Source organism: Tenrec ecaudatus, chromosome 12 (assembly GCF_050624435.1).
Source record: "Tenrec ecaudatus isolate mTenEca1 chromosome 12, mTenEca1.hap1, whole genome shotgun sequence".
Taxonomy (NCBI): domain Eukaryota; kingdom Metazoa; phylum Chordata; class Mammalia; order Afrosoricida; family Tenrecidae; genus Tenrec; species Tenrec ecaudatus.
In genome coordinates, this window is record NC_134541.1 from 56,027,918 (window position 1) to 56,054,697 (window position 26,780).

Consider the following 26,780-nt stretch of genomic DNA (forward strand, 5'->3'; position numbering starts at 1 on the left):
CCACGGGGACAGGTATGAGGAGATAAAGGCAGGGGGCCCCAGCGTGGCAGACACAGTTTGTCATAGAATTCAGCCTCAATCTCCCGCAAGCTATCCTCCCGCTGTGCGAGGGCAGAAGAACGGAGCCAGCAGCAGGCTCTCGCCTGATGAAACCTCTGAAAACCAGCAGGTCCCAGGCCTCTTACACAGCCCGGTGCATCTGTCCAAGACACCTGGAATAGCATTACCTTCCAAACACTTCCTTAGAGCAATTAGCAGGATCACTGTCCCAAAGAAGCTGGACTTTGACTCTCCTATTCCCAGGTCTGTGGATGTCTGCCTGCCTCCTCATGCTGGAACGAGCACCGTTTGCACACTGCTGGTCACCTTCTCCAGCATGTTCACCTGTTACCACTGATGCCAGCCCTGCCATTTTGAACTCTTTCACTCCATTTAACTTGCTTGATTTTACTTAACTCCTCGGGGATGGGTTGTGGGGACCCAAGACAGGCTCTGGTACACAAGTCCTGTGGATACTGTCATTTTCCCTGGTGGCAGTTCAGAGGCTCTGTCTGCATTGGTAAGTGATATTCCGAGGTGTCAGGTGACGTGTCTAAGACCACACAAGGAATGATTTGCAGAGCCAGGGTTCCCCTGTGGGCTTCTTCAGACGAGCCCCTCCTTCTGGCTTGCTTGCCTAGATTATGCCAGACCAGAGTGAGAGCTCACACAGGGCCTCTCTGGGCCTGGAGCTTCTGTATGACATTTCCATTTGTCCTGCCCTCAAGGACCCACAAGCTGTCACTCAATGTTGTCCCCTGAACTTAGAACTCTCTGTTGCCAGTTCTGTTTAGAATGCATGCGCACTGCTTCCCACCTTCCCTGGGTGCCCTGGGCAAGCCCGTCTCAGGCACCCTCAGTGAAGTGCAACAGCAGGCCCTCAGGGTAGCTCTGTCATGTGTCTGGTGACCTCTGAGCCTCGTGTCTCACCACTCCTCTTCTCACCCCACAGGAGCCTCCTTCTCAGAGCCCAGCCTTGGCCGGCCACCCTCTCCTGGCTGATGGGCTAACCAAGGCTACCTCTTAAGGAATCGCCCTCCCCTTCCTTGCTAAGTTGAGGGCTTCCGAGAGAGCCCAGCCTAAAGCCAGGATGCAGGACAGACAAAATTCAAGCACAGAACCCCAAACCTGTTGTTCTCTTCCATCCGACATGACCACGGGCCCGAGACTCCAGGGGCAGGAGCACAGAGGTACATCAGCCAGGTCGCAGCAGGTCCTTTGAAGAGGCCATGTGAACAACGAACAACAATGCTGCTGAGGCTCCAGCCCCATAGGGGGGCTGAGGGGTGAGAGCACACCTGGCACCTGGCTTCCTGCTTCAGCCCAGCAGCCATCCTGGACCTCAGCCGGAGAGCGCAGCTCAGAAGAGAGCACAGCAGCCACTGGGCAAAAAGGACACGTGGCCACTCCCACTTCATTCCTCTTCAGGAGGGCTGCGCTCCAAGCAGACATACCTCCTGGGTTTACTTTGGTTCATGTTTACAGAATTGGCTGTCTGGGATCCCAACAGACTCTGCATGGGGGCCTGAGCCTGCCCACAGGCTCCGTGTGCCTCAGGCTGCGGCGGGAGCAAAGGCCTTCCTCTGGCCCCACATCCCCCAGCCTTCTCCTCCAGCACCAGGATGAAGTGGGCACCAGAGCCAGCACAGGTCACAGAAGGTACTTGGACTAAAAAAGAAGACACATGTGTGACCCACTGTCCACAGCACTGCCTCCCTGTCCCTGGGCTGTCCCAGCCCTTGCTTACCCAAGGACAGAAGACCAGGCCCAGCTAAGGAGCCTCTTCAGGAGGGGGCTTCCCTTCCAGTCTGCAGGGAGGGAGGGAGAGCTGCACAGTGCCCTTCCTGTCCCTGACAGCAGAAGGGTTTAGGGAGCGGGAGAAGAAGAGGTCATGTGGACCTTAGGAGAAAGGAGACCTGAGCACACTGCTTTGGAAATCATTGTCTTCAACATAAACATTTTTTAAAAAGGGAAGTTCACTTCTCTGTGTCTGGGGAACAAACCCATCTCCTCCCCAGTTGCCCCGACCCCCAGAGAAGGAGCAATGACCCAGATGGTCAGTGCCCAAGACCCACTATCAACTCCCTTTCCATGTTTGCCCTGTCCCACTGGTCCTGCTTTCTCACCAGCGATGGCTCCCCTGGTGGTCATTGTGATCGAGGTCTAGAAAGTTGGAAGCACAATTTTCCTCCCAGGTGAAGAGAAAGGGAAGGGTCCCTATTGAAGAGGTATGAATTTTTTAACCGGTAACAGCCTCCACTCTGTTTCAACTCATCGATAGGTCTGAAGGCCAATCCGAACCCATTCCTGGGTGGGCAGAACTCAGGCCAGCGATGTAATCTTCAAACATAACACCATCTCCTCTTTTGAAATGTGTTTCCTCTGATGGGGTTCAGACCCTTGAGACCAGCCTCCCTCGTAGGAGGTTTTCCCTGGCCTCTCCACTTCCCGAGGTTGCTTTGGAATGGGCCCTCCGTAGTCGTGGCATGAAGGAGGGGAGGAAGGGGGTGCGGGCAGCCAGCGATCTGCGGACGAGCCTGTGCCTTGAGCACAGTAGAACCAGCCCTCAGGCTTGCAACCTTCTTAGCCAGAAACACAGGCTCATTTTCGGGAAATTGATGTTGAACCACCAAACGGGACATTCTTTTTTTGAAAATAAGGTATTACCCCACCTCACCCCCCCACCCCACATCTGCCCCTGATGTTACTTCAGTTGTTTTCCCCTATTCTCATATTTTAGCTGCATGTGTATTTATTTATAATTATAACCCTGGTGGACTGCAACCTCCATCTTTGTTGGGAATGAGTTTGTTAGGAGTCATGACCGCCCCTTGTTTTCCGAGCCCAGTCTGCCCCCTGCTCCTCCCCGCAGGCCCCGTGCTGAGGGCAACGAGCCCTAAGAACGCCGCAGGAGCACAGAGCCCCGTGCACCTGCATCTCGGGTCTCTTCTAACGTAACCGTATTTAATTTGTCTCAAAATTAAACATCAAATATGGTTTTTAACAGTCCTAATCTTCTCCAGTCCTGTCTTATTTTAGTCTCCTTTATCGCTTTAACCAGCAAATATTTATCAGGTGCCTACCTACCATGAGCCGGATCGGATTCTCAGAGCTAAATGTTGTTTTTCTCTCAAGGGACCACATAATAACTCCATAGGTATCACAGTAGAACTGTATTCTAGCGAGTGTTCAGTGGCTGTGATTTTACAGATGTAGATCACCAGGCCTTTCTTCCTTGGTGCCCCTGGGTGGATTTGAACTTCCAGACCAGGTTAGTCCCTCAGACTCACTGCCTTCAAGTTGATTCAACTCATGGTGGCCCTGTAGGATAGTGTAGGACTGCCCTTGTAGCTTTCTGAGACGGTAACTCTTAATGGGAATAGAAAGCCTCATCCTTACCCTGTGGAGCAGCTGGGAATTTGGACCTGGCCTTGTTGTTAGCAGCCCAATGCATTGCCGCTGTGCTGAGCACAATCATTTGTGCCACCCAGGGACCCGGGAGCTGGCCCACACCATGGAAACACGCAGTGGCTCCTTCCTGAAGTCCACATCGAGAAGTCAGACGAGAATACCTATAGTACCTCAGGTGTGGGCTTACGGAGAAGAGAGGAGACTGGTGGTAGGGCTGGGGAAGGGGCTAAGACCCCCTGCAGGGCCGTCAGAAAGGCCTCGCTGCTCAGCAGAGAAGTAACAGGCAGACACACAACCAGCTGCCTCAGTGTGTTCTGGGAAGAGACCTCTCTCCAAGGTGTGAGAGCACCTGGCACAGATCAATACAGAAGCCACAACATCTGTGGCCTCACTCAGTGGCCACAACTGAGTGGGTGTGAGAGGAGGTCGGGTGAGATGTGTGGGAGGAGTCAGAGGTGTGGCCTCGTCATCTTGATTGTTGATGAGTGAAGCCGGCAGCCGCTGGAGGGGTTGAGGCAGAGGACTGACATGATGTGACTGGCCTTTTCAGAGCCGATCTGCGTACTATGCTGACCATCACTGGAGGGTCATGGCAGCCTGAGGGAAGAGGCGATGGTCCAGACCAAGAATGGGGGAGGGGTGCTGGACCACAGTGGTGCTCTAGGACAGAGAGAAAGGCTTGCTGGGTGGAGCCACAGGGAAGGACTTATGAATCAGCGTGAAAGACAGGCACCTTGAAGCACCTGAGAAACAGGCCGTGTGCAGTTCCCATGTCCCAATAGGGGCAAATGAAAGAAAACCCAAATTTGGGTGAGCAGCAGGCAAGAAATCGAAAGATGTATTGCCTCAGGCAAATCCTCCGCAAAAGAACTCTTTAAAGTGCTAAGGTGCTAAGCCAGTCCCTTTGAGGGCGGACGAAGGGACACCTGCCCTAAGCTGTGGCACGCTCAATCGTCTCGTGTACACGGGAGGACTGTGGAAAGCTTCAGGCGTTTGATTCCATGAGCTGATGGTGTGTCTCACATATACAATGGACCGCCAGAAGAACTCGCAGGTCTGTCTTGGAAAGAAGTAGCCAGAATGTTCCTTAGAATGGAGGAACACTGTGAGACTTCATCTCACAGGCTTGGGATAGGTTAGCACGGTGGTTCTCAACCCTCTTAATGCTGCGGCCCTTCAATAAAGTTCCCCATGATTTAAATAAATTAAAATAAAATAAATAAAATGCCATAGGCTACCAGAAAAAATTAAAATTTTACAGCTCAAAAAATACAGTTCCCCATGTTGTGGTGACCCCCCCAACCATAAAATGATTTTTGTTGCTCCTTCTAACTGTAATTATGCTCCTGTTGTGAATCGGGCAACCCCCTGTGAAAGGGTCGTTTTACCCCCAAAGGGGTCACGACCCACAGGTTGAGAACACTGGAGGAGACATCTTTCCCTGAAGGAGCGCCGCATGCTTGGAAAAGTAGCGGGTCGGCCAAACACAGACAGAAAAGAGAAGCCCCTCCGAGAGGTGGAACATGGTCGAGATGGTGAGGACGGCACGGGACCCGGCACTGCTCCCTTCGCTTTTACCCCTGGTTGCTATGTGTCGGAACCAACTCAGTGGCACCTGGTGACAACCACCTGGGCAGAGCACAGGGAAAATCAGGGGTTGAGTTTTATCACCCATTGGGCACCTGAAGCAGATAGTTGCCGAGCCCTGGAGCCAAGTTGATCAAGCTTTCAGTTGGAAACGAGAGAGTTTGCTTGTGGGCCCAGAGGAGACAGCCTGCGAGGTGTCCTGGGGACGTGTAGTTGTGATGAGGGATCAGCGAGCAGCAAGCAAGTCACAAAGTGGGTACGATTTGGACAAGCAGTCCTTTGTGAATTCTGAAGTACAATCTCTGACATGGTGCTTTCAGAGAGCTGCTGTGGGCGGCTGTTGACCAACAGGAGGAGAGGAAGGACTGGTTGGGGCAGGAGGGACTCGCTCACCTTTTGAAAGCGCCAGTGCATGCCTGTTATGATTTGTGTGGAGGAATAACAGGGAGCAATCATCGCAAGATCCCTTGAAATACCGGTTCTCTGTCAGAGCAGAACTTCCCCAGCAGAAGCCAACTTACCCTTGCAGCAGCAGTTCTGCCTGGAAAATAAGGCGGAGCTGCCCTGTCCCCGCCCTGAGTGACATCTTGGCTCTGCTATCAATTCCAAGGAGAATTGATAAGTTCAGACACATTTGGAGAGCCTGTCCCACCTTGCTCCCAGGCACTGACCAAGACTGTGGTGGGTAGCGCCATTTGACCCAATGAGGGATATGTGGGTCAGTGTGACTCTCCGTTCCTGACCTTATTCAGTGCTGACAAGTGCCTGCAGCTCGCATATACTGCCCTGGTAGGGCAGGGGGCATTCTCAGCAAAACACCGAAGGGACAGCCTGTGGGTCCTCTGAGAGCCCCACGGCCCGCTCTATGCCTATGCGATCTTTTACTGACTGCTATGGGCAGGCCTGGGAAGGTGTCTGCTGACTGGACTTAGACCATCACTGAAGGCCAGTCGTTTGTGACAATAGAGGTCAATGTCATTTGTATGGAAAAGTCCACTTACTAGAGTTGCCTCAGCTCTTGCTGTCTAACATATTCTTGTCCCCCTGCTCCCTAGTGCCCAGAATGGATTCGTCTATGACTTCTCCCACGACAGGGTCCCCTCCAAACCACGGTACCGCTGCAAAGGGAGGTCAGGTCAGGAGAGCCTAGTGAGCCAGGAGCAGGGCTCAGTAGTCAGTTTCTAGATCCAACAGCTGGGCTCAATGTGTGTCCACCCCTCCTCTAGCTAATCACCCTCAGGTGCGATCCAAGACATTTCACCAAGGAGGCTTTGGTGAGCTCAATAACTTTATTGAAATTCACAGCAAAGAGCTTGTACCGACTTCTTGGACTTGATCCCTAGAGCAAGCCCCTCAAACTGGAGCAGGAGATGGCTGAGGAGAAGGCAGTTCTTGCCTCCCTGGCAGACTGGTTACAGGAGGAAGAGGGGAGAGTGAAGTTTGGAGGTCAGAACAGGCCTGAATGGGCCTGCCGACCATGGCTACACCAACATTCCATGGAGGCCCCTAGCCAATGTCAGCCGAGTGTCCCAGGTGTTCCGATTTGGGGAGTCAGTCCTGTAGAGTCTTTATTTCCTCCTCAGTTGATGTTTCATTTGTCTCATTAAGCAAAGTTGAAAGAAAAAATAAACCTCTAATCGGGAAAAAACCGTGGTTGGGTATTTTTGCCTCTGAAGTTTGGGTTTCTCCTCCTGATTTAAAAAGGTAGAATGGGCACAGGCAGGAACATGCCTCTCAAACAGGTGTTGTCCAGAACTTCAGGGAAGAAGGGGAGTGGGGGATGCGAAGGAGAAACTGAGCCAGCACAGGCACGATGCCCTCCCCTCTGGAAATGGCCCCGACCCCACTGTTGCAGAAAGGAAGGGTGGTAAAATCCAGTTGCGAAGACTGCATTCGCGGAGCATGTGGGCATCAGCCGTGACTCTGAGCCAGGAGCGAATGCTCCCATTCATCCACATGGGCTGATCTATAGGCACTCACCACACGCTCTCTGATTCAAGTCCCCAGGCCCGCAGAGATATGTCTCTGTCTTCATCCAGAAGGTAAGGGGTTAGGATAGGCGCCACCACTGTAAACCACTGAGGTATGAAAGGGCCCCCCTTGCCTCACTCACACCCCCTTTCTTCAGTCCTCCAGGCTGTGGGGTGGAGGCACAGATTGAGATGGAGCCAGCCAACACTGCAGCTGCTACCTGAGAACGCTAGCCTCCAGGAGAGGGGGTGAAGGAGCTGTCTTCTGTCCTCTGGTCAGCAGGAGGATGCTGGGTGGCCCCTAGTTAATGTACTGGTTCCTGCCTAGGTGAGGTGTTTCCGTGGACTGAATCATCGGGCCTGCCATCCTCTCCTCGAACACAATGATCTGGGAAAGAAAGCGTGATGGGCTCTGGCCTGACAAAACCAGGTAAGTGGGGCACCACTCAGAGGCCTAAGGACGCCTCCCTCAGGGTGTAGGTGATGGAGAGAGGGCTGGAGAGCCACGCCGGAAGGAGCAGAGATCAAGAGTTCAGCTGAACCTGGGAAGATGGTGACGCATCTGCCCACTCACCTGCCCTAACTAGTCTTTAGAGGCAGCAACTACCGCCCCCAGGGGTACATTCTGACATCTGAGAGGGCAGGCATGAGAATGAGCCACACAGAACGGACTAATCTCCCACCGACCTGGGGTTTCCTCACAAATACCAATCCACATGGAGCCTCACATTTAGAACTGTACCTATGTGACCAGAAGAGATGCAGCATCCCTTCCAGACTGGGAAGCTAAGAGGTGAGGGCATAGTGACACATCCTGGGGCCACTGTGTCGCTTGTGCCACTAGATCTGCCAGCCTTCTGGCTTCTCCCCTCTGTCTATGGGAAAGCCAGCCCAGGGGGCATGGGCAAAGGGAAAGAGACTGGACATGTTCTCACCTGGTTGGGCCCTGGGTTCAACCAGGCTCCTGGAAGATAGAGGGTCTCCTGGGGTCCAATGTTCCAGTATCGCCCGAGGTTTTGGCCATTGATGAATACAACGCCCTTTTCCCAGCCCTTCAGACAAAGTAGGGAGAGGTTAGCCAACCACGAAAGCCATCACATTTTAACATCACACATGAAGGCAGAGACAGTGTGCCAAGGCCTCCCATGCTTCCCTCTCCCGGGATACCATGGGGAGTGATCTCTTGCCAGCCACGAGAGCTAGACAAGGGGTTCTTTGTGCTCTCAGCCCCCTTTCCATTAGGCCCAGACCCCTGAGGAACGGCACTCACACTCACGCTGGAGTAAGAACCAGATCCCCGCAGCAGTCCCACCAGGTACCAGGGATTTGGCATTGAGCTCACCCAAGTCAGGGGGTCCCAGGGTTCAGAAAGGGCAACATAGAGGCAGGGAGACCACTTGACAGGTCACTGTCAAGGGTGCCAGTCAAGGACAAACAAGAGGGGCTTCTGGTTGAGAATCCTGGGGTGGGAGACGGGTGAGCCCTGGTAGGGAAGGGCGGCTTACAAACCTCCAGCTTCAGAAAGGTGTCAGCAGGGGAGGGGCCAACTGACAAGCCAAACAAGAAGAAAGCAGGGGACGTAGGTACTTCTGGGATAGAGCTCCACTTGTTGATGTCAAACCTAGGGGCAGAGGGGGGTGGGTACAAACAGGATGGGAGCCCCCTGGCCCCAAGTCTACATCTACTTCTATAGCACTCGTGGACCTACTTCCAAAGCAGGGGCACAGGGAGGACAGCAGGATGCATGATGGAAAATCCTCCAGCAGGAAAGCGCTCCTGCTGTGCCTGCTTAGGAAAGTCACCTTCCAGTGAATTTCGATCTGGAGAAGTGGGTGAGGCTAGCAAGCCCCCAGGGCATGCTGGCTATCCATGCATTTCCCCTTGGCGTCAACACCCTGGTCCAGACAGGCACTTACTTCTGAAAGAAGCTCTTTTTCATATCCAGGCTGTAGATTCTAAATTTTTTCAGGGGCAAACCATTTAGGTAGAGGTCTCCAATTACACCTGTGGTAAGGAGGCAAGGGGACATGAGCAAAGCTGCCGGAGGGCAGGGGGCCGGGGTCTGGGGGCAGGCACTGGCCAGTACTCAGGGCCCTACATGCGAAGTTTCCACAACAGTTTGGTGGTATTTCCTGGAGTTAGTACTACCTAAGAAGCTCTTCACTGGGCATCAGACCTTTCCTAAACATTCCAAAGGATTTGAGAATGATCAATACCAATGTTTTTCCCAATTATAGCTAAGGATTTGCTATAGGGAAGGGACACAGGAGAGGGCAGTAACAGAGCCCAGTCCTTCAAGGAGGCTGTCACTGAGACCATGAGACTGCAGTGGAGCAGCTTGCTAGACTCGGGGGCTGTGAATTCTAATACAGTAGATTATAAGGCCAAAGGGTAGCTGAGCAAGATATCACCGGGGTTCTGCCCTAGCTTCAAGGAGCAGTACACTTAGCATCTCAGTTTAAATAGTCCTAACAACTCCATCCGAAATATTCTACAGGAATTAGGGTCAGAAACATTGTAAAAGCAGTTAAATTGAGAACAGTTGCCAATATCATTTAAGTATCAACTCTGAGGAAGTCAGCACACTTGCCTCACTGCCACTGAGTCATGCTGACTCATTGTGACTCTGTAGGACAGGACAGAACTCCCCTTATGAGTTTCTAAAACTCGCAGTGTTTATGGGAGTAAAAAGCCCTGACTTACTCCCTGGGAGCCTCTGGTGGGTGTTTTCAAACTGCCCACCTTGCAGTTGGAAGCCCAATGTATAACCACAATGCCAAGTATCAGTTAATTATTGCCTTGATGGATGGTCAGCTAGGTTAGGTCCAGAGTGGTTCTCTTGATCGTGGCGGTGCTGAGGTGCCAGAGAAGAAATTTGTATGCATAGGGTCTGAAGATGCACATAAATTGTGGGACTCAGTGTGTCAGGAGCCACACTATTCTTCTGAAAGGAGGTCTGTGATCATAACTCAGAGGATGGGACTGCCCATGAGGGGCTAGGACATGCCTTGACCAAGGACCTGAGGTAGCATGCTAGGCATCCCTTCCAAACTCCAGAAGAATCAAGGCTATAAAAGTAGGCCTGAAGAGAGAGCCAGCTGGGGATGAGGCTGAGACTCCGAGAGAGACCCTGGGGAACTGTTTAGGGGGGAAAGGAAGGTGAGCTGGCAGTGCTGGCAGACACTCTAAGGGCCTCTGGGAAAGATGGAACCTCAGGACCCAGGACACTCCAACAATGGGGCCACATTGTGTCCCTGGCAGGTGACCAGAATGTGCTCTGATTAAAAGCCTCTTCTTGGAGCTTGCTGGAATTTTGACCGAAAAGATGTACATTCATTGGAAAGGTAAAGCCTTGAGGGAGTTGAGACGCCCCTTGTGTTTCTTGCCACATGTGACCTATTCTGTCGGAACGGACTTTGACTGCACTCAGACGGCCTGCCTGCAGACAGCCCACCCAAAGGAGAGGAGAGACCAAGAGTGACGGGGATGGCATTCAAGGAGCATTTTGTTACGGAGGTGTTACCTCCTCCTCTCCCTCACACCTGGGATCCTCTGTAGGCTTCCAGGGACAGATCAATGTGGGGACTCAAGAAGATAAGGGTCCCTTGCCCTTCTCTTGGTTCCTGGGAGTCCCCTTCCTCGACACTCACAGCCACTGTCCAAGCAAGCAGTTCCTGGTAGAGCAGACTGTGTCCCCAGGAGAAATGGAAAGATGGGGTTGGCCATCCCCATGTGTCCAGAATGAGCACAAGGGCCAATGCACAGCGAGGGACATGGTCAAAACACAGCTGAGCGTCTCTGGTCCCCCAAGCCTGCCTTTAAGAATGGGCCACTGCCAGCCTCCAGAGCCCCACCTCGCTCCCCAGGCCTCTGCCATGCCAGTTCGCCCCAGGAGACTGACAAGGCCTGCCCGAACCCTGATTTGAAGAGATAGCCACCCACGGGGTCGCTAGTATTCTTCTCCCACCTGGGCTCTGACCCACCTTTGCGCTGGTCATCGATATTGTCCCCGTAGTTGACACGCCCACGGTTCTCTACCAAGATCCTCAGCACTGTGTAGCCCTGCCAGGAACATAGTGGCCCATGATGATTGCCTGATTTCCCAGCCAAAAGGTCAGCGCTACAACTCATGGCTTCTATTGCGGAAGCCCAGGGCTCCCCAAGCCCCGAGGCTAGAGGTGACGGAGTCCAGCTGAGCGGAGAGCAAAGCGCTGCTGCTGTCTCCACCCTGCAGTCTGCGCTTCAGAAGCCTCTCCTCATTTCAGTTTTCCCCTTTGGCTCCCAGCAAATTTGCTCCATGTCCCGTCCCCCCCGCCCCCCCGCCCTCACTCCAATTGGCCACCTGACCCAGTGGAAAGCAGCTAGTGCAGCCTTGACCCAGCTTCCTGGGACAACCAACCTGAACCAAAGGTATATCGATCTGTTTCTTGTTGTAGTCCAAGTAGCCTATGGACACTGTATTCACAAACACCTGCCAACAAAGACACACGGAAAGCACTGCGGCTCAGTAGGAAGTGAGAGATGAGCAGGAGGGATCTCGTTCAACCCAGGGAGAGGTCAACATGGGGCACGCAAGCTCTGAGGCGGGGTGGGGGGGGGGGGTTGGCTGGACACCGAAAACACAGGAGTCAAACAGAAAGGGCTATCTGAGTGACTGCGTTGGGCCCTTTTGACTCCCTGATACAGTGGGCTCCCTGACGGGGTACAGAGGTCATCACTGGGGTATATTTCAAGGTTAATCACTAAAGAAGGTGGTGGGAACTCAGCAAAGACACCCCTACCTGTCCCCGGTCGCGCACAAGACCACTGAGGACCCCAGAGGAGGCGATGTTGGTCTCGTACAGAGTATATCCAAAGGACTGTCCACTCCCATCATTCACAGGCAGGTTCTCCATGTTGACTGGCTTCTCACACTTGATTGGCTACGCATAAGAGACAGAGCCAGGCTGCAGAAAAGGAAGCCAGCAGCCTCACCTGAAACCTTCCTGGAGAGTGGGAGGAGTCGGGTCGCTCACCACTTTATTTCTTGTATTTTGACTTCTCACTACTCAAACCTGTGGGCCTCATGACTCAAACATGGGAGCCAGTCCATCCAGCTGGCTCCCCAGCTCTGATTATATGAAGTCCACAGATCTGCAGTCAGGGAGATAAAGGGCATGGAAAGCAAAACAGCGGGCTGGGACTTGCAACCCCACACAGATCCACTGTCACTGGTGTGCACAGCCCTCTATGTGGGAGGTGTGACCCTCAAAGGAGCAGCCTGCTCCTGCTGCCACCCCCTCCACCTGTCCCATTACCGTGGACAAGGGCAACGCCTGCTGGGCTATCCCCTATGGTGAGCAAGTCCCCCTTCTCCTCCCCACTTCATACTCCAGCACGAGACGGTCCACTCCTCTGTCTGGAGTCCTAAGGGCTTTCTGGAATGAGGTGCTTCCCAACACCCCCCTCTGGGCCATGTCTGGCTTCAGCCAAATGTCCCTTTTCCTGCTCACGCGTCTGGACTGGCCCTCGCTCATGGCCAGTAGTGCTTACCTCCCCCAGGTACTTCAGGACATCCCACAGGGACAGGTAATATGCTGGCATCAGTGGCTCATAGGTGGTCTTCGGCAGAAGGTCAGGTGGCAGGGGCAGTGGGGAACCTGAAACACAAACAGACCACAGGGCCATCTCGTAAGGACCTGAGCGGTCACTGCCTCCTCCAGCCTCCACCTACCCAATCCCCAGTTCTGATCCGTGGGCTCAGCCTGCTCTTTACCTGAGAGCCAATAGGAAGAAGACCCCTTCGCAGAACACATCTGGGAAAGGAATGTTGGGGGTTGAGCGGTGGGGAGGAGCTTTCCTCTATGGCTGAATTCTCTACACCTACATCACACTGGGGAAGCTAGCGCGACACCAACTGTGTGAACGGTCTTTCGTTTCCTTCTCCTTACCTAGGACCCCCCTACACACAAACCCACTGGGATTGAGGGGACGAAAGGGAGGAAGGAACTGGAGTTTCGAAACTAAAACAAGGACCCGCGCTGGTCCGGGACTGGCTGTTTGCTGGGTACCTGAGAGGGAGCCAAAAAACTCGCGAAGCTTGAAGTACTTGGCTGTGTAGTCCCCAGCCTCTGTCAGAACTGCATCATAGTCTGCAAGACACCGAGGACCCAGCACCGGTCACACACGTCCCCGCGACTGCTCGTGCGGGGGCAAGGAGAGAACAGAGGCGGGGGAGTGCTGCAGGACCCGTCCGCGATTCTGGAGACGGCACTTCAGTGGGGTCATTTAGTCAGGACACCATCGCTATGAGGGTCTCTGCCCAGGATCACTGTCTGCCCCTAGCTTTCTAGTCACAGTCTGCCCCTAAATTTTTAGTTAAAAACAAGGCCACGGTCACCACATCTCAAGGTCCAGAGATGGAAGAAGAGGCTGCCTTGCCCTAGAGGACTCCCCCTCTGTATGTTCTAGCGTGACTCCTCTCATCCCTCTAGGCAGTTTGGGAAGTGGCATCTCAGCAGAGGAGATAGTTCACAAACACTCAGGCAGGTGTAGGGCCCCAGTACTCTCTCTGGATACCTAGAGGTTACCATCCACACACACTTGCAGCTCGCCAGGTGTCACCACCGAGTCCAGTCTGATTCAAAGCAATGTGTAAGGACAGGCTAGGAGAGCCCCCTAGGGGCTGTTACAGAAGCAGATGGCCCTATCTTTCCCCTGTGGGGTGGCTAATGCGTTCAAACTTTGCCTCTTTGGGCTAGCCACTGAGCACGTTACCTCTGTGCCGCTGGGACTTCTTCAGGTACTTTATACATAAACACATAAAAGGACCAGAAGGCATCCCAGAAGGACTCATTGACAAGCCCCAGACACACAAGGGTTGGGGGATCCGAAAGGGGGGCTGCTAAGCAGTACTTGCCATAGCTGGTGACATCGGACTTGTATTCGTTAAAATGCATGGCTCCGTTGATAAAGCCAAAGTTGGTCCCTCCGTGGAACATGTAGAGGTTGATGGAGGAGCCAGCGTAGATGATGGCAGACACTGTTTTTAAAACCTCTGTCGGGAGAAAAGCATGGGAGTGTGCAGAGGGGTCAGGGTTCCAGACAAGAGAGAGCCTCTGCAGGAGCCTCGTCCTGCCCAAACTTGTCCCCAATTCAACTGTGTTATTCGTCCATTGGCTTCCATCAAAATCTCAGCTAGGAGAAATGACCCCTGAACAATGACCTGCAGGACTTGAGGCTGCTCATTGTTTCTGATAATCACTGTCAACGCCCCACTAAGTGTGTGGTAGAGAACCTACAACCCAGGCTGCCCCCATCCCACCCTGGCCAGGGGCTTCCCACTGTGAGCATCAGCTTGGAAAGCACAACAGAGAATCTACAGTAACAGATATGGGGAGGGGCAGAAATAGTAGCCCCAGGGGATTAAAAGATAACAACATTTTCCCACCAACTTGCTGAAGCCCCTTTGTGTAATTCTGATGCCTCCCCAATGCTGCTGTCATTGAAACGTGACTAATGGCAGGAAGAGACCTGCAAGAAGACTGTAATGACGAATGAACATGTGGTTGTGAAAAGAAAAATCAGCCCGCCCTCCCTAGCCAAAGACATACAAATGAAGCAATAACCTTATCCAGCTGGGAAATATTAAAGATAGTTATAATACGCCATGTTGATGAATCTGTGGGTGGGGAGTGGGCCTCGCATTCGTGCTGAGTAGCAAGCTCTGGAGCCATTCTGAAGGGCAGTACAGCCACGATATTTCAGAGCTGCATCTTTCTACCAATTCTACTTCTAAGAACCAATCACAAGGAAGTTGGATGGGAGAGGTGCCAAAGGGGATGCGCAAGGGTGACCACTGAGGTGGTGTTTAAGCTAACCAACAGACCCGGGAAGCAACCTATGGGGGCCATCGAGAAGAGATGGAATAAATAAACGAGAGCAGAGTTATCAGAACGCTGGAGCTTCTCTGTATTCTTTAAAGCAATGATGCAAATCTACATTTGAAGGTTTAAAGAGAGGTCCTCATCCACCATTGGCTGGCAGAAGCGAGGTCTAGGCCAATGTGCCAACAGCCTGTCTTCCCTGAGCAAGAGCACAGGATGTGAATAGGGAAACACAGAAAGCTGCCTGGGACTAATCATCAATTGGTTTCCTCAGAGCTCTGCAACTTTTACCCCTTCATACATTTTCTGTATTCTATAAACGTGTGCAATAGGCATGCATTGTCTAATTTAAAAGTGTGCATTATAATTCACTTCAAATACAAGCCACTGGTGTTTCAAGGGCTAACCACCGCATTCACAGAACCCGGGAGTCTTGCAGGCTACACCGAGTTTCTATCAAGTGGTGGATTATTTGAAACAAGTATTATGGGCCCAGACACTGCAGAGCACTCACCAGAAGAGTCCAAGATGTTGTGAGGTCCACCCCACGAGTCAAACCAGCCAGTCCAGTACTCCATCACCATCTTGGGCTGAATTCCCTGGGCATGAGATGTAAAGTTGTACACATAGACGGGGCCTTTCCTGCAGAGGCCTTGGGACTCTATCCCCTAGCTCTTCCCTGGGCTCACTAGCTTGCCAGAGTGGACACTGGAAGCAGAGCAGAGATGAGGGCCACGTGTATCTCCAGTGGCTGGTCCCCAGTGTGGCTTCCTCCCCTGCATGTGTCCTAGGCAGGAGGCCACTAGAGTTGCAATAAGAGACCTTGGGATTGAACGTGGCGTTACTGTTGCACATGATGGGTGCACGAAAGTAGTAGTTTTTGTCTACTTAGGCCTTTCTTGGAATTCAGCTCTGTGTCATTTCCTACTCTGATTTGTTTTCTGGATCAAGTCGGAGCAGGAGAAACTGTATTCAGCATCAGTCAATGTCTACAAGGCCTGTGGTCAGTACATGGCCCTCATGTGCTGTTTTCCTTTATTTATCTGGAAGAGCCAGAGGGACAGGCCCACTGCATGCTGCTTTAAGTGGAAGATGGGTATAACTGAGCCATTGCTCAGGGCCTTATAACTCAACCATCCCACGTAGAGGTTCTGGATTCATAGCTGGGCTGGGACACTCAGTAAATCTTCAGTATTAATTTTGAATTCTTACTTTGGAACATGATTGTACCAAGAATACATAAATCATTACAAAGACCGTACCCTACCTAGCCATGTTTGTGAGCAGCACCGGGGCACATGGGAGCGGTGGGCGGACTCATACTGGCATCCTGACTTAGTCCCTCCCTGACTGAGCACCAGTGACTTCTCCACTGTACTTTGAGGGCAGCTCTGTGACGAGCTCCAATACTCTAGAGAGTAGATCCAACGTGATGGGCCAACCTACTGTCCGTTTAGTAGAAGGTACCCATCATACGCAGGTAAAGCCTGCTGACATCGCAATAATATCTTTAGTAAGACTTATGGCTTGGTTTTCTTCATAAGTTATCTACGTCCCAGGAAAGGAACCTACAATACCACTTTTTAGTCACTGAAACAGGGAAGCAGATTCTTAGTAGTCCCCACTAACAGGAATGCATTGCCAGGCTTCAAGATACCAGGAGCCAAGGAGGTGGCATCCGGCCCCTGTACACTGTGACCAGTAGCCCCAGTCCCTGTACAATGTGATTAAGATGGAACTCGATAACCAGATTTTGCTGTAAGATTTCGTCTCCCACTTCCTGGGTGTAGGTTTCGCAAGCTGCCTGACCTTACTCTCAGCGCCTGTTTGTTTTAAGGGTAAAACTGTAAGGACGGTACCCAGTTTAAAAAGCATGGAAACACGGATGCAAGGAGACACGACACACAAAGCACTTCATACAGTGGGTAGCACCTCAGAAGTGCCCGAGCAATACTCACACCGATGATCTTCACTGGGCATGGCCCTGGTGTGGCCAATGACTGGTGCGGGGCTACTGAGTCTCCCAAGGGGCGAGCAGAGTTGGGGCTATATTGTTCACCCACTCAGGGAGCCCTTCATGTAAACAAGGAAGTATCTGAAAGTCCCTATCCTTGAGGATGTTTTATCTTTGACACCTCAGACACCACTGAGCTGAGGACCAGAAATGGAGGCCTTCCATCAGTAGTACAGCATGGCCTCGGAGGGCAAGGATGTGAGGACTTCTCCCAAGATAAAGAGCCAGCAGGAGGCTGCTGTCAGCCTGGATCCCTGACATCAGCTACTCGGCCAGCCACTGGTATGGGGTCACGGTTGACTCCCAGCAACCCAGTGGAAGACTTCTGAGAGTGTTGCTCTTCATGGGGAGCAGGTTGCCCATCTTTCTCCTGAGGAGCACCTGGTGAGTTTCAATCACCAACAACCTTGCCCATGCCTTACCCACCAGAGCTCTGGCATCATCTACTGTCCTAAATGATTTCCAAATATGACCACATTGAATCCTCAAATAATCCTCTGAGCCGACACTAGTGTTATTCCCACTTTACCATCGAGGAAAGGGAGGCACCAAGAGGTCAAGTAATTTGCCCAAGGTCACTCAGCCAGAAGCAGAGTAAGTATAGGGAAAGCTCCCAGCATCCTCTGCTTCTCTTTGATGCCACTTGTACAGTTCGAGTTTTGCAATCACTCACTTATCCTTAATCATCTACGTATCCCTCACTTAATCGGCTCCTTTCCAAGTCGATTATAACACTGGAAGCGCAGGGGCCCTGTGGCCTTATTCTCGGCAGTAGCTCAGGACCTAGCACCGTCTCGGACACACACCGAGAGCGCAGTCAAAAGTGAAGGTGGGAAGACAAGAAGGACACTCCGTGAAGACTGCTGTATCCATTCTCTCTTCCCCGACCTTCCTGACAAAAGTTCCAGATTCTATCACGTCTCCCCTTTGAAACTTCCTGGCTGCTCTGGGCGTCTCTCTAAATCCCTGTAAATCACAGTTCTTCCATATGCACGTGGCCCTTGTCCTACACTCTTTGGCGCTGCTATAGTGTGTGGGCGTATTTCGTGGTACTGCCTATGATCTAAAAGTATACCCTGGTTTGGAAAATGACCCCCGAACTGTTGGAGGTGTCTGGTTTGCTATGGTTGATAGCACACTCAAGCAGGTCCACAGTAACGGCGAGTTCCAGGGCCAATGTCTACATACAACAAGGAGTGAATGGGGATGTTCATCATCTGAGGGAGATTGATGTGGCCTCGCACTTCCAGGAATAGACTCTGATGGACTGGAAGTGCCTTGGCCCAGATCACGTCTATATCTTTAAGAGAGACACCCAGACTGAGAGAAAAGAAATCCATCAGAAAGAGATTGAGCTATCGATTTCCATCAATCTGGTCGATGGAGATGCAACCAGGAGCCATGTGACCTGAAATGGACTCACATTCCTGGCTCCCTAAGGACAATACTTCTCAGAGGCCTTCCAGGTTAAGGCCAGACCCAATAAATTATGGGGAGGGGAAACCCAGAACAAGTCTCGAGAAGGCCGTTCATGAATGCTTCCATGTCTTTTGTTTTTTAAGAGGCAAGCAATCACAGTCACCTTACTCAGCAGCACCTCAAAGTGGATTCAACCTGTTCCCTTTCCCAGGAGCACAGGCATCTGGGTGCATAGGAAGCTCACTCAACTAGGACCTGTGTGATCCAAGGATTGTAAATAATAAAATCCAAGACCAGAAGAAGGAACCATACGAGAGCTAAAATGCTGAACACCGAGTTTGCAGAAGGCTATGGATGACAGAGAAAGCCCAAATTCCATTTGCAAGGTCCCCACATGCATGAAGCCTCTGGTGAATTCCCTCAGACCATTGACCAAGGATGTGAATAGTCTTGCTATCAGACAAAGTGCATTGATACAAATACAGAAAGGCTCAAAGTTGATACCGTATCAATTGTTCTCCTTTTTGAAGCATTTTAAATGTGTTTTAGTTTTTCATTCTTTTCTGCTTTCTTTTCGACTGAGATTGTCCTCTGATTCATTTTGCTATTGGGTGTGTTGTTGGGTTTTTATTCTGTTTTGTTTGGCTATGCTTTTTGGTTTTGTGGGTTTTCCTTTATCGGAAATCCAGGATCGGTAAGTTTATAGAGACAGTCACTGGGCTAGTCGGTTCTTGGGGTTGTGGCAGGGGAATGGAGAGCTGAGAAGGAGCCCAAGAAAGAATCAAATTTCTAACCGATTGTGGTGATTGAACAACTTTTTTTAACAGATTTAAATGGTTGAATTGAATGACAAGTGAATTATATGTCAATAAAATTGTTCAGAAATTTTTTTTAAAAAGAAAGGCTGGAAGAAGCTCCCGAGCTGCCTTCCCCACCCATGGACCCTACGCACAGTGGAAGCATCCAAGAGGTTGCCATCCCCCTGGCATGTGCCAGTGCACAATGCGGGGGCTCCTTTGGGCATGGCCAGAACCTTTGCATTCAGGCTGAGCAGGACAGGTGCTGCCCTTCAGTTAAACTTACCCGGGCACTTGAGAGAAATGTGGTTAATAAATTCAGTTCATTTTGTGACTGTAAGTTAATGGTGGCCAGCACTGTGAAGGGAAAGGAGAAACAAAACAGCATCTTAAGACCAGAAGATTAGGGAATTCACTCGCACTCGCACTCCTCCCACATGACTGATGACATTGGTTCCCATCTCCAGGCAGGAATCACTTTCTCAAAGCTCAGAAGAAGCATCTTCCCATCTCAGAAATGCCACCGCTCAGCCCAGGCCTTCTATAGCCGTCATTCACTGGGCATGTGATCTTGATGAACTCTACACACAGGAGTGAGCGCCCCTGCCAGTTACTCTTCTGTGCACCGAGACGCTGCTCTGCTCCTACCACCCACGCAACTAGCACAGGGAAACCAACTACATGAGTAAATCCCCCCAGTCCCACTTCATTTCTTCAGTGAGGCATAGTTGTTTATTCTATGCCACACTGTGTTCATTTGAAAGACCTCCCATTAGCGAAAGGTGAGCTCAAAAAATTTTGCTGGGCTTGGCCTGTCGCGGTGGTCCCCGGGTCTGTCCCAGCTTGAGAGCACACTGTTAGGGCCCCTGCCCATTTAGTCCAGCCTCCTCTCCCTCTGGCATACACCAGCCTGGCCTTCAAGGGTAGAGAGGGAATGCTGTAGGCTAAGTATCCAACATCCCAGCACTCCCAACCGATGCCACGACTCCTCTAAGAGACAGCGACTCCTGACTGACAAGTGACTAAAAACCAGAACACGGTGGTTGTGGCTGAGGAGGGTAAATGACAACTGGGCAGCAACACACTAGGAATGCAATGCCAGGCCCACCGGACAGCTGACCTGGTGTTCTACAGAGTCACTGACCTCCAGCTGCCTTCCCAGGGGAACCACCCACTGGTGGCTCTGACCCTGCCTCCCCTTGAGACAGAAACCCCTGAAGATGGAATCCTGTCTGAACGGAAACTCCCTGGGCAGGAATCCCGTAGTTGGCGGGATGCATGTGGCTCCTAGAGCAGGAGCATCTGTCATCTACCTTGCTGGGCACCCTACTAACACAAAGTACCAGAATGCAAAGGCTTAAGGGGTAAGCCTTACTCTCATCTATTCCGCAATGAAGAAAATGTACTTCACAGTTATGTAGACGCTGCCCATTGACTGCTCATTGATTGGCCATTGTGGGAAAGTAGGCCATTGTGTGGGAAACCCTGCCGAGCACAGTTCTATGCTGGCAAACATGCGATGACCAGGAGTCACAACACAGCTGACTCCACAGCAACACCTTCGTCTGTCTTTTAAAAAGAAACCACAGTGGAGAAACAGCTCTATGGAGAAGACACCGGGGGATGAGAGTGAGGAAAGAAAAAGAAAGAACTAAGCCCTCAATTGCATACGAAGTCGACAGATGGGATTTTAAATGGACAAAGACAGGGTGGGTTCAAAAAGTTCCCAGGCAAATTCTTGATGTTCTGGTTCGGCTTTACCACGAACTTCCTGGAACCCCTTATAATACGTGTCTTACTTAGAAAGGTGAAGGAAAAGAACCAGAAGAGAGAGCTGAAGAGTTCAATGTGGTTAATTTCTGAGGAGTGAGACCGGAAGACAGCGAGCCATGCTGTAATTTTGACTTTTGTGAGCACATTTTTATTATTCTACATTTAGACCCTTAAAGTGCATTGTTTCAATTACAACTTGAACTAACTTCCAGGCACCATCCCGTGAAGCAGGTAGCAGATGTGGTGCTCTGGAGACCAGAGAGCCACCAGGTGCAGTGGGTCTGCCATGAAGGGACAGGAGCTTGAGAATACAAGTTTCCTATGGAGGACCGACCCCAGCACCCACAGGAGGCCTGTAATTACAAGTGGCCAAGGACTGAACCCGTGCAAGAGCAGCCCATAGAGTCTCTAACAAAGCAGAGGCTGCAGTGCCACCGTGTGGAAAGAATGGGGAGCATTTTGCTCTAAGAGGAGACAAGTTCCTTTGCAACATCAATGCAGTCTCATCAGAGATGGGAAATCCGGTTCCTCTGGCTTACTAGCTCTGCCAGGGGACAGGAGTCCTGCTTCTCCGTGTTCATTCAACGGTAATTTACCGTGTGCCAACCACATACCCGGCACTGTTGAAGGGACACCGAGATAAAGAAAGGTTCCTTCTTTCAAGCAGCTCAGTCTAGGGAGGGACACACAAAGGAACAGAGCAGCCGCAGTCCTGCTGGCACAGAGCAGTGCCAGCGCTGGAGACCACGCGGGGCTGGGCTGGCAGTCCCTCGTGGAGCCTCTCACTCATTGTTTCATCCAGTCAGCCAACAGACTCTTCGGGCAAGAAGCACAGCCAGAATGAAACAGACAAACCCAAATCCTGTGGAACTGGCTTCTGTGGAGAGGAAGCAAAGTAAAATGAACTACTCCAAATCCTCAGGTGATGCTTGCTTTGAAGAGACATCAAGCACAAAGGAAGGACTGGACGTGCCAGAACAGGAGTGATTGCAGGAGGAGTTGGTCAGAGAAGGGAGTATATGAGAAAAAGGCAGGATTCTTTTTTTGTCTGTGCAAGCTCAAGTGCAAAGGAAGGAGAGGGGCAGTCAAGCGGGCAGCAGGGGTGGCCCACAGGGTCACAGGGGCTGGGTGCTGGCCTGCTAGGTCATTCTCGCAACCTGGACTCTCACTGTGCCCAACAAAGCAGAGAGCAATTGGCCTTTAAGCAAAGATGAGATGATCCAAACTACATTTTATAAGGCATCCACAGGCTGCAATGCTGACAAAAACTTGTAGGTGGGGCAGCAGTAAAAGAAAGGGGGACAGAGTTCATTTAAAAGCTTCTGTAATAATGCATGTAAGAAATGTCAGAGACATGAGGTGGTAAAACATTTGGAGGCCAGCTACATTGAAAGACTTTGCTGATGGACTATATGTCAGGTGTACAGAAAGTAAGGAGTCCAGACTGACTATTATGAATGGAATAAAAAAAGGAGCTGTGGGTTGCTCATAAAAGGGAGGATGCAAGAGGAACAGGATTTGTGTAGAGAGGAAGCATGGATGCTTTAGGCATTCCTTGCTAAGCATGTGATCCTTCAGATGCCGAACAAGAGGTAGAGGGTTATGCAAACCCACCTGCAGTGAGAGGTCCCGGAGGATAGAGACGCAGAGGTCAGACTCATCAGCACACAGAAAGTACTTAGCACCATGGGTCCGAGTGAGAATCCCGAGGAGAGATCCAGGGAGAATGTCAACCATTGAGAGATCAGGAAAGTGAAAGGTAGAACACTCAGGACCGTATGGGTCCTGGCAGCCCAATGAGGAACCTTTCCAGGAGCAAAGGTTTACAGACTCTGCTGAATCAAATCAGACAGCCCCACCGTGGCCAGCACTTAGCCATCACACTTACACGTAGAGCTCACTGGTGACTCGGGTGAGTGATGGCTTGATTGTGGTGCTTAACAGGGACCTGGGGAGGAGGACTGAGTATGGACAATGAGGGGAAGATTTGGTGGAATGGGGGGCAGAGAACTACAGCAATCTCTGTTCACAAATATCAGATATTTCAGAAGGGAGAAATAACATGCTTATATGTAGGTAGGACTAGCCCAGCAAGAAGAGCTGATCTGGTGACAAGGGACAGAAGGGGACAACCAGTGCAATGTCCTGAGTAGGACAGGAAAAAGAATTCGATGTTCGGGCATGCGATGGATGGTTAGCCCGAACCTGAGCTTGGCCAGCCCATGTAGAGTAACAGGAAGAAAACAGAACGGGGATCTGGATGCTGGAGGTGGAAGGCAGCCCTCTCACCAATGTCCACCTCTATGAAGGCAATGGTGGACTCTACAAAGGGGCCCATCATCCCTTTGATTTTGGCATACTCTGAGTAAGCCACCCTCCAAAGAGCTTGCTGCTTCATCTCCCAACCAAACTCACTGCCATTGAGGCACAAGTGACCCCCTGGGGAGCTTCTGAGACTGTCGTTGTTTATGTGAATAGAAAGCCCAGTCATTTGCCCTCAGAGCTACCAGTGGTTTCGAACTGCCAACCATGCAGTTCACAGCCCAATGTGTAACCACTAGGCTACGGGCTCAGGCGTTTCATCTACTCGGCCCTATTTCTGGATATCCCATGCCCTTTGTCATTCCCTTTCCTTAGGTCTGCAGAGCACTGCTAGTGTCCTGAGTTTAAAGGGTTAGGAGTGGTCAGTGGACCCCATGTAGTACCTCCATCGACGACGCCCTTGCTCAGGCCATCCTTGTTGTCTGAGGTCAGGAGCAGCTCCACAATGCCCCGGTCTTCTAAGGCCTGTGTGGAGAAGAAGATGAATGAGTCTGTCCTCACTCCTCAAAGCCTCTGCTGTATCGTGAAAGCTCCTACACTGACAAGGGCAAATGCAAGGCTTGAAATAAGGCACAGACTTTTCTGCAGAGAGTTGAAAGGCCACCCTGTCTGTCCCACAAAAGCTCAGAGAAGCCCATCTTCCAGCCATCGCCAGAGCAGGGCTATTAGATGCTGAATGACCCTTGTCCCCTTTGGACATGAGTGCAGCATCGTGTTTAATGGGTCTGGTGTTCCTGACAGTCCTGCTCAGAGGCCAGCGCTGTAAGGCCACTGCCATCCTGTCACCTGTCACTGCTTACTGCTTTCCACGGTGGTCAGGACCTCATGGATAGCACCCACCTCAACCCTTCATCCATCCCAGGATCAAGCAGCCAGCATCTTCCTCAACTCAGTCTGGTCTGGCCTATGTAGAGGCAAAGCCAGGCCAGCAAGTCGCATGCCCATGGTGAGTGCACTGTAACCATCTGATGCCCCAGGAAGCGCTTGGAAGCTTACACCAAAGACACCGAGAGAGGTGCGTGCATAACTGGGGAGGTCACCACCAGCTACTAATAAGACATGTTAGCGCTTGTAGACCATGCCCTGCAGTGCCAGGTCTGCTGAGAACTGGGCAACAGTCTTCCTCCTCCATCTGCATGATTGATATCTTCAGACTGTCCTCATTAGCTCTGTAGCTAATGGTGAATATGAACCTGACCTAGACACTTTCTGCCTACCGAGGCTGTACTCTGAGGCCAGGCTCCTCTTAGCATTGTTCCTGCCGATACTAGAAAAGCACTGCTTACTTCAGCTGACTTTGTTAGGAAAGAAAGGAGACAGAGAGATCGTCTAGAACAGTGGTTCTCAACCTTCCTAATGCCACGACCCTTTAATACAGTTCCTCATGTGGTGGTGACCCCCAACCATAAAATGATTTTCATTGCTACTTCATAACTGTAATTTTGCTACTTTATGAATCGGGAGACACCTGTGAAAGGGTCATTCGACCCCCAAAGGGGTCGCCACAGGTTGAGAACCGCTGCTCTAGTAGGTTAATAGGAGGGAAAAGACAAGTTCGGCAGTGGGGTTTAAGCCAGGAGCCAACCAAAGCCCTGGATCTTCTTCACAATTGCCCACACAGTGACATGCATTTACCTCCATGCCTACCGTACACGCACAGCACTGAGTGGGTTGAGAGAACACAAACATGGATAATCATCATGTTCACTATTTTATGTGAGTTTTTACAGGCAGAGCTTTATTAACTCCAGATTAATGCAGTCCAGGATAATTAGTATTTACCGGGCAGCAGCCAAATGCCAAGCACCATGGCAACATCCCATTCTCACGGGAGCCTTAGAAAGGGGTGTCGGTGTGTTCACATGGTACCTGTGAAACTAAGGCTTGGACAGGTGAGGCACCCTGCCTGTGTTGTGTCCAGCCTGTGCTGTGTCCGCAGCCAGCCAGTCCCACAGGATGGGGCCATGTATGCTGAGCAAAGGCAGAAGGGGGACTGGGAGAGTGCCTCTGCCAGGTCTATGGGCTGCTAGACCGCGGGCGGTCCTTCCAGGAGGCTCCTGGCTGTCCATAAAGAGTGATTTCAGGAAGGGAGGCGAAAGGAAGGAGGGTGGATAGGAACCTACAACCCTCCCGACATGGAAAATAATCACCGATGGCTCAAAGAGAGACACTACCCAGGGCCACCGAGCCGTTGGATGAAGTGTCTGAGGTCAATTAACATTTCTGCATCTCACACCGTAGCCACCTCCAAAGTCCTCCCAAACCAATCCCAGAGGCTCCAGCCAAGTCGGATTTATTGAGAACGCCCTTAATCCAATTCAAAGTGGCGAGGCTTTATCAGTCCCACTTCACAAGAGAGAAAAGGGAGGCTGAGAAAATGGAAATCATTTGTAGATTCGCGCGTAAAGCGTGTCCTTTGGACGAATACAGCCTCTGCCCCACCCCCATCTGATTGATCACATTAAGCCAGTGGCTCCCCGGTTCAGTCTCCCATGCTGTGGGTGCCGCCCAGAGATCCCGATTCCACTAGCACAGAATACAGGGCGCTTGAAACCTTGGACAATGCCAAGGTGCAGCCAAGGAGGAGAGCGACTACTTCTGGCACTGGGACCCTACCTGGAAGCCTCCTTTAACCTCACCACTTAACTAAGCCAGAGACTCTCTGGAGCTGGAGCTGGCAGCATGGGTGAGTGCTCACGTGACTGCTCAAACGAGGCTGTACCCCTGCAGGAGAGCAGCAGCACCCGAACTGAACTCAGTAGAGAATAAGCAAGCAGCCACGCCGTTGGAAGGAAACAGTGAAGAAAAGACTCATAAATAATAAACGGTGCTTTGAAATCAGGAGTCAGTATGAGAACACCCATGTTCACACCGAAGCCCACAATGCACTGCAGACAGGTTCCTCTCGCAGCAGCACTGCCCTCAAGAACTGGATTGGTGCCTCGTCCCAACACGAAAGGGAAGACACTGTTGACAACATCTAAAGGAAGGAAAGTCGAGGGAAACCGAGAGAAGCCGTTTCAGCTATGAAACTGAAAAACAAATGGGTGTGTGTGTGTGCATATTTACAGAATCTACAATGGAGCCTGGCGCAGAGTAAGTGCACAGTAATGTCAGATGAGTAAATGAATGAACAAGTTGGGGGAACGAAGTAAAACAAAAATGAATCAGTATTTTTAAGATGTTATCAATTCACATGCTGGGGAATCTTTGATATCAAAATGTTTGGAGTCTATAAGCCTGAGGTCAAAAATGTATAGGCAATTGATAAAAGTCCAAAACACAGGCAGCAACAAATATGGTTGGGTGAAACAAAGCAAACGTAAAAATGATAACTCATTCTTAAACGCCACTGAAGGTACTTCCTGTTACTCAGTAAATTAACAGAAATTCGCTATGTGACAACAATGTTAACAGATTATGAGGAAACATGAACACTTATACTTCTCATAGTTTTATACATGTGTAACTTTTCAGAGAAAGTAGGTAAATATGGTGAGAGTAGAAAAGTTATGAGACCTAGTCAAACTACTTTTAGAATTTTTCCTAAAAACCTCTTTGCTCGAGAATATTTACGATCCAT

The 26,780-nt window shown here is 51.1% G+C and overlaps 1 protein-coding gene across 1 annotated transcript in view; it reads right to left on the minus strand.

Annotated features, from left to right (window-relative positions):
* Positions 1-7,308: 7,308 nt before the first annotated feature.
* The window catches only part of GLB1L2 (galactosidase beta 1 like 2), a 48,046-nt gene continuing 28,574 nt past the window's right edge, over positions 7,309-26,780 (minus strand). The window contains exons 7-19 of the mRNA XM_075527990.1: positions 23,581-23,662; positions 19,389-19,459; positions 15,387-15,471; positions 13,906-14,043; positions 13,058-13,138; positions 12,540-12,646; positions 11,789-11,929; positions 11,407-11,478; positions 10,991-11,069; positions 8,924-9,011; positions 8,517-8,628; positions 7,943-8,059; positions 7,309-7,395 (exon numbers count right to left, since the gene is read on the minus strand). Of these exons, the coding sequence (XP_075384105.1) occupies positions 7,309-7,395; positions 7,943-8,059; positions 8,517-8,628; positions 8,924-9,011; positions 10,991-11,069; positions 11,407-11,478; positions 11,789-11,929; positions 12,540-12,646; positions 13,058-13,138; positions 13,906-14,043; positions 15,387-15,471; positions 19,389-19,459; positions 23,581-23,662 (1,260 nt within the window). The remainder of the gene's footprint in view (positions 7,396-7,942; positions 8,060-8,516; positions 8,629-8,923; positions 9,012-10,990; positions 11,070-11,406; positions 11,479-11,788; positions 11,930-12,539; positions 12,647-13,057; positions 13,139-13,905; positions 14,044-15,386; positions 15,472-19,388; positions 19,460-23,580; positions 23,663-26,780) is intronic.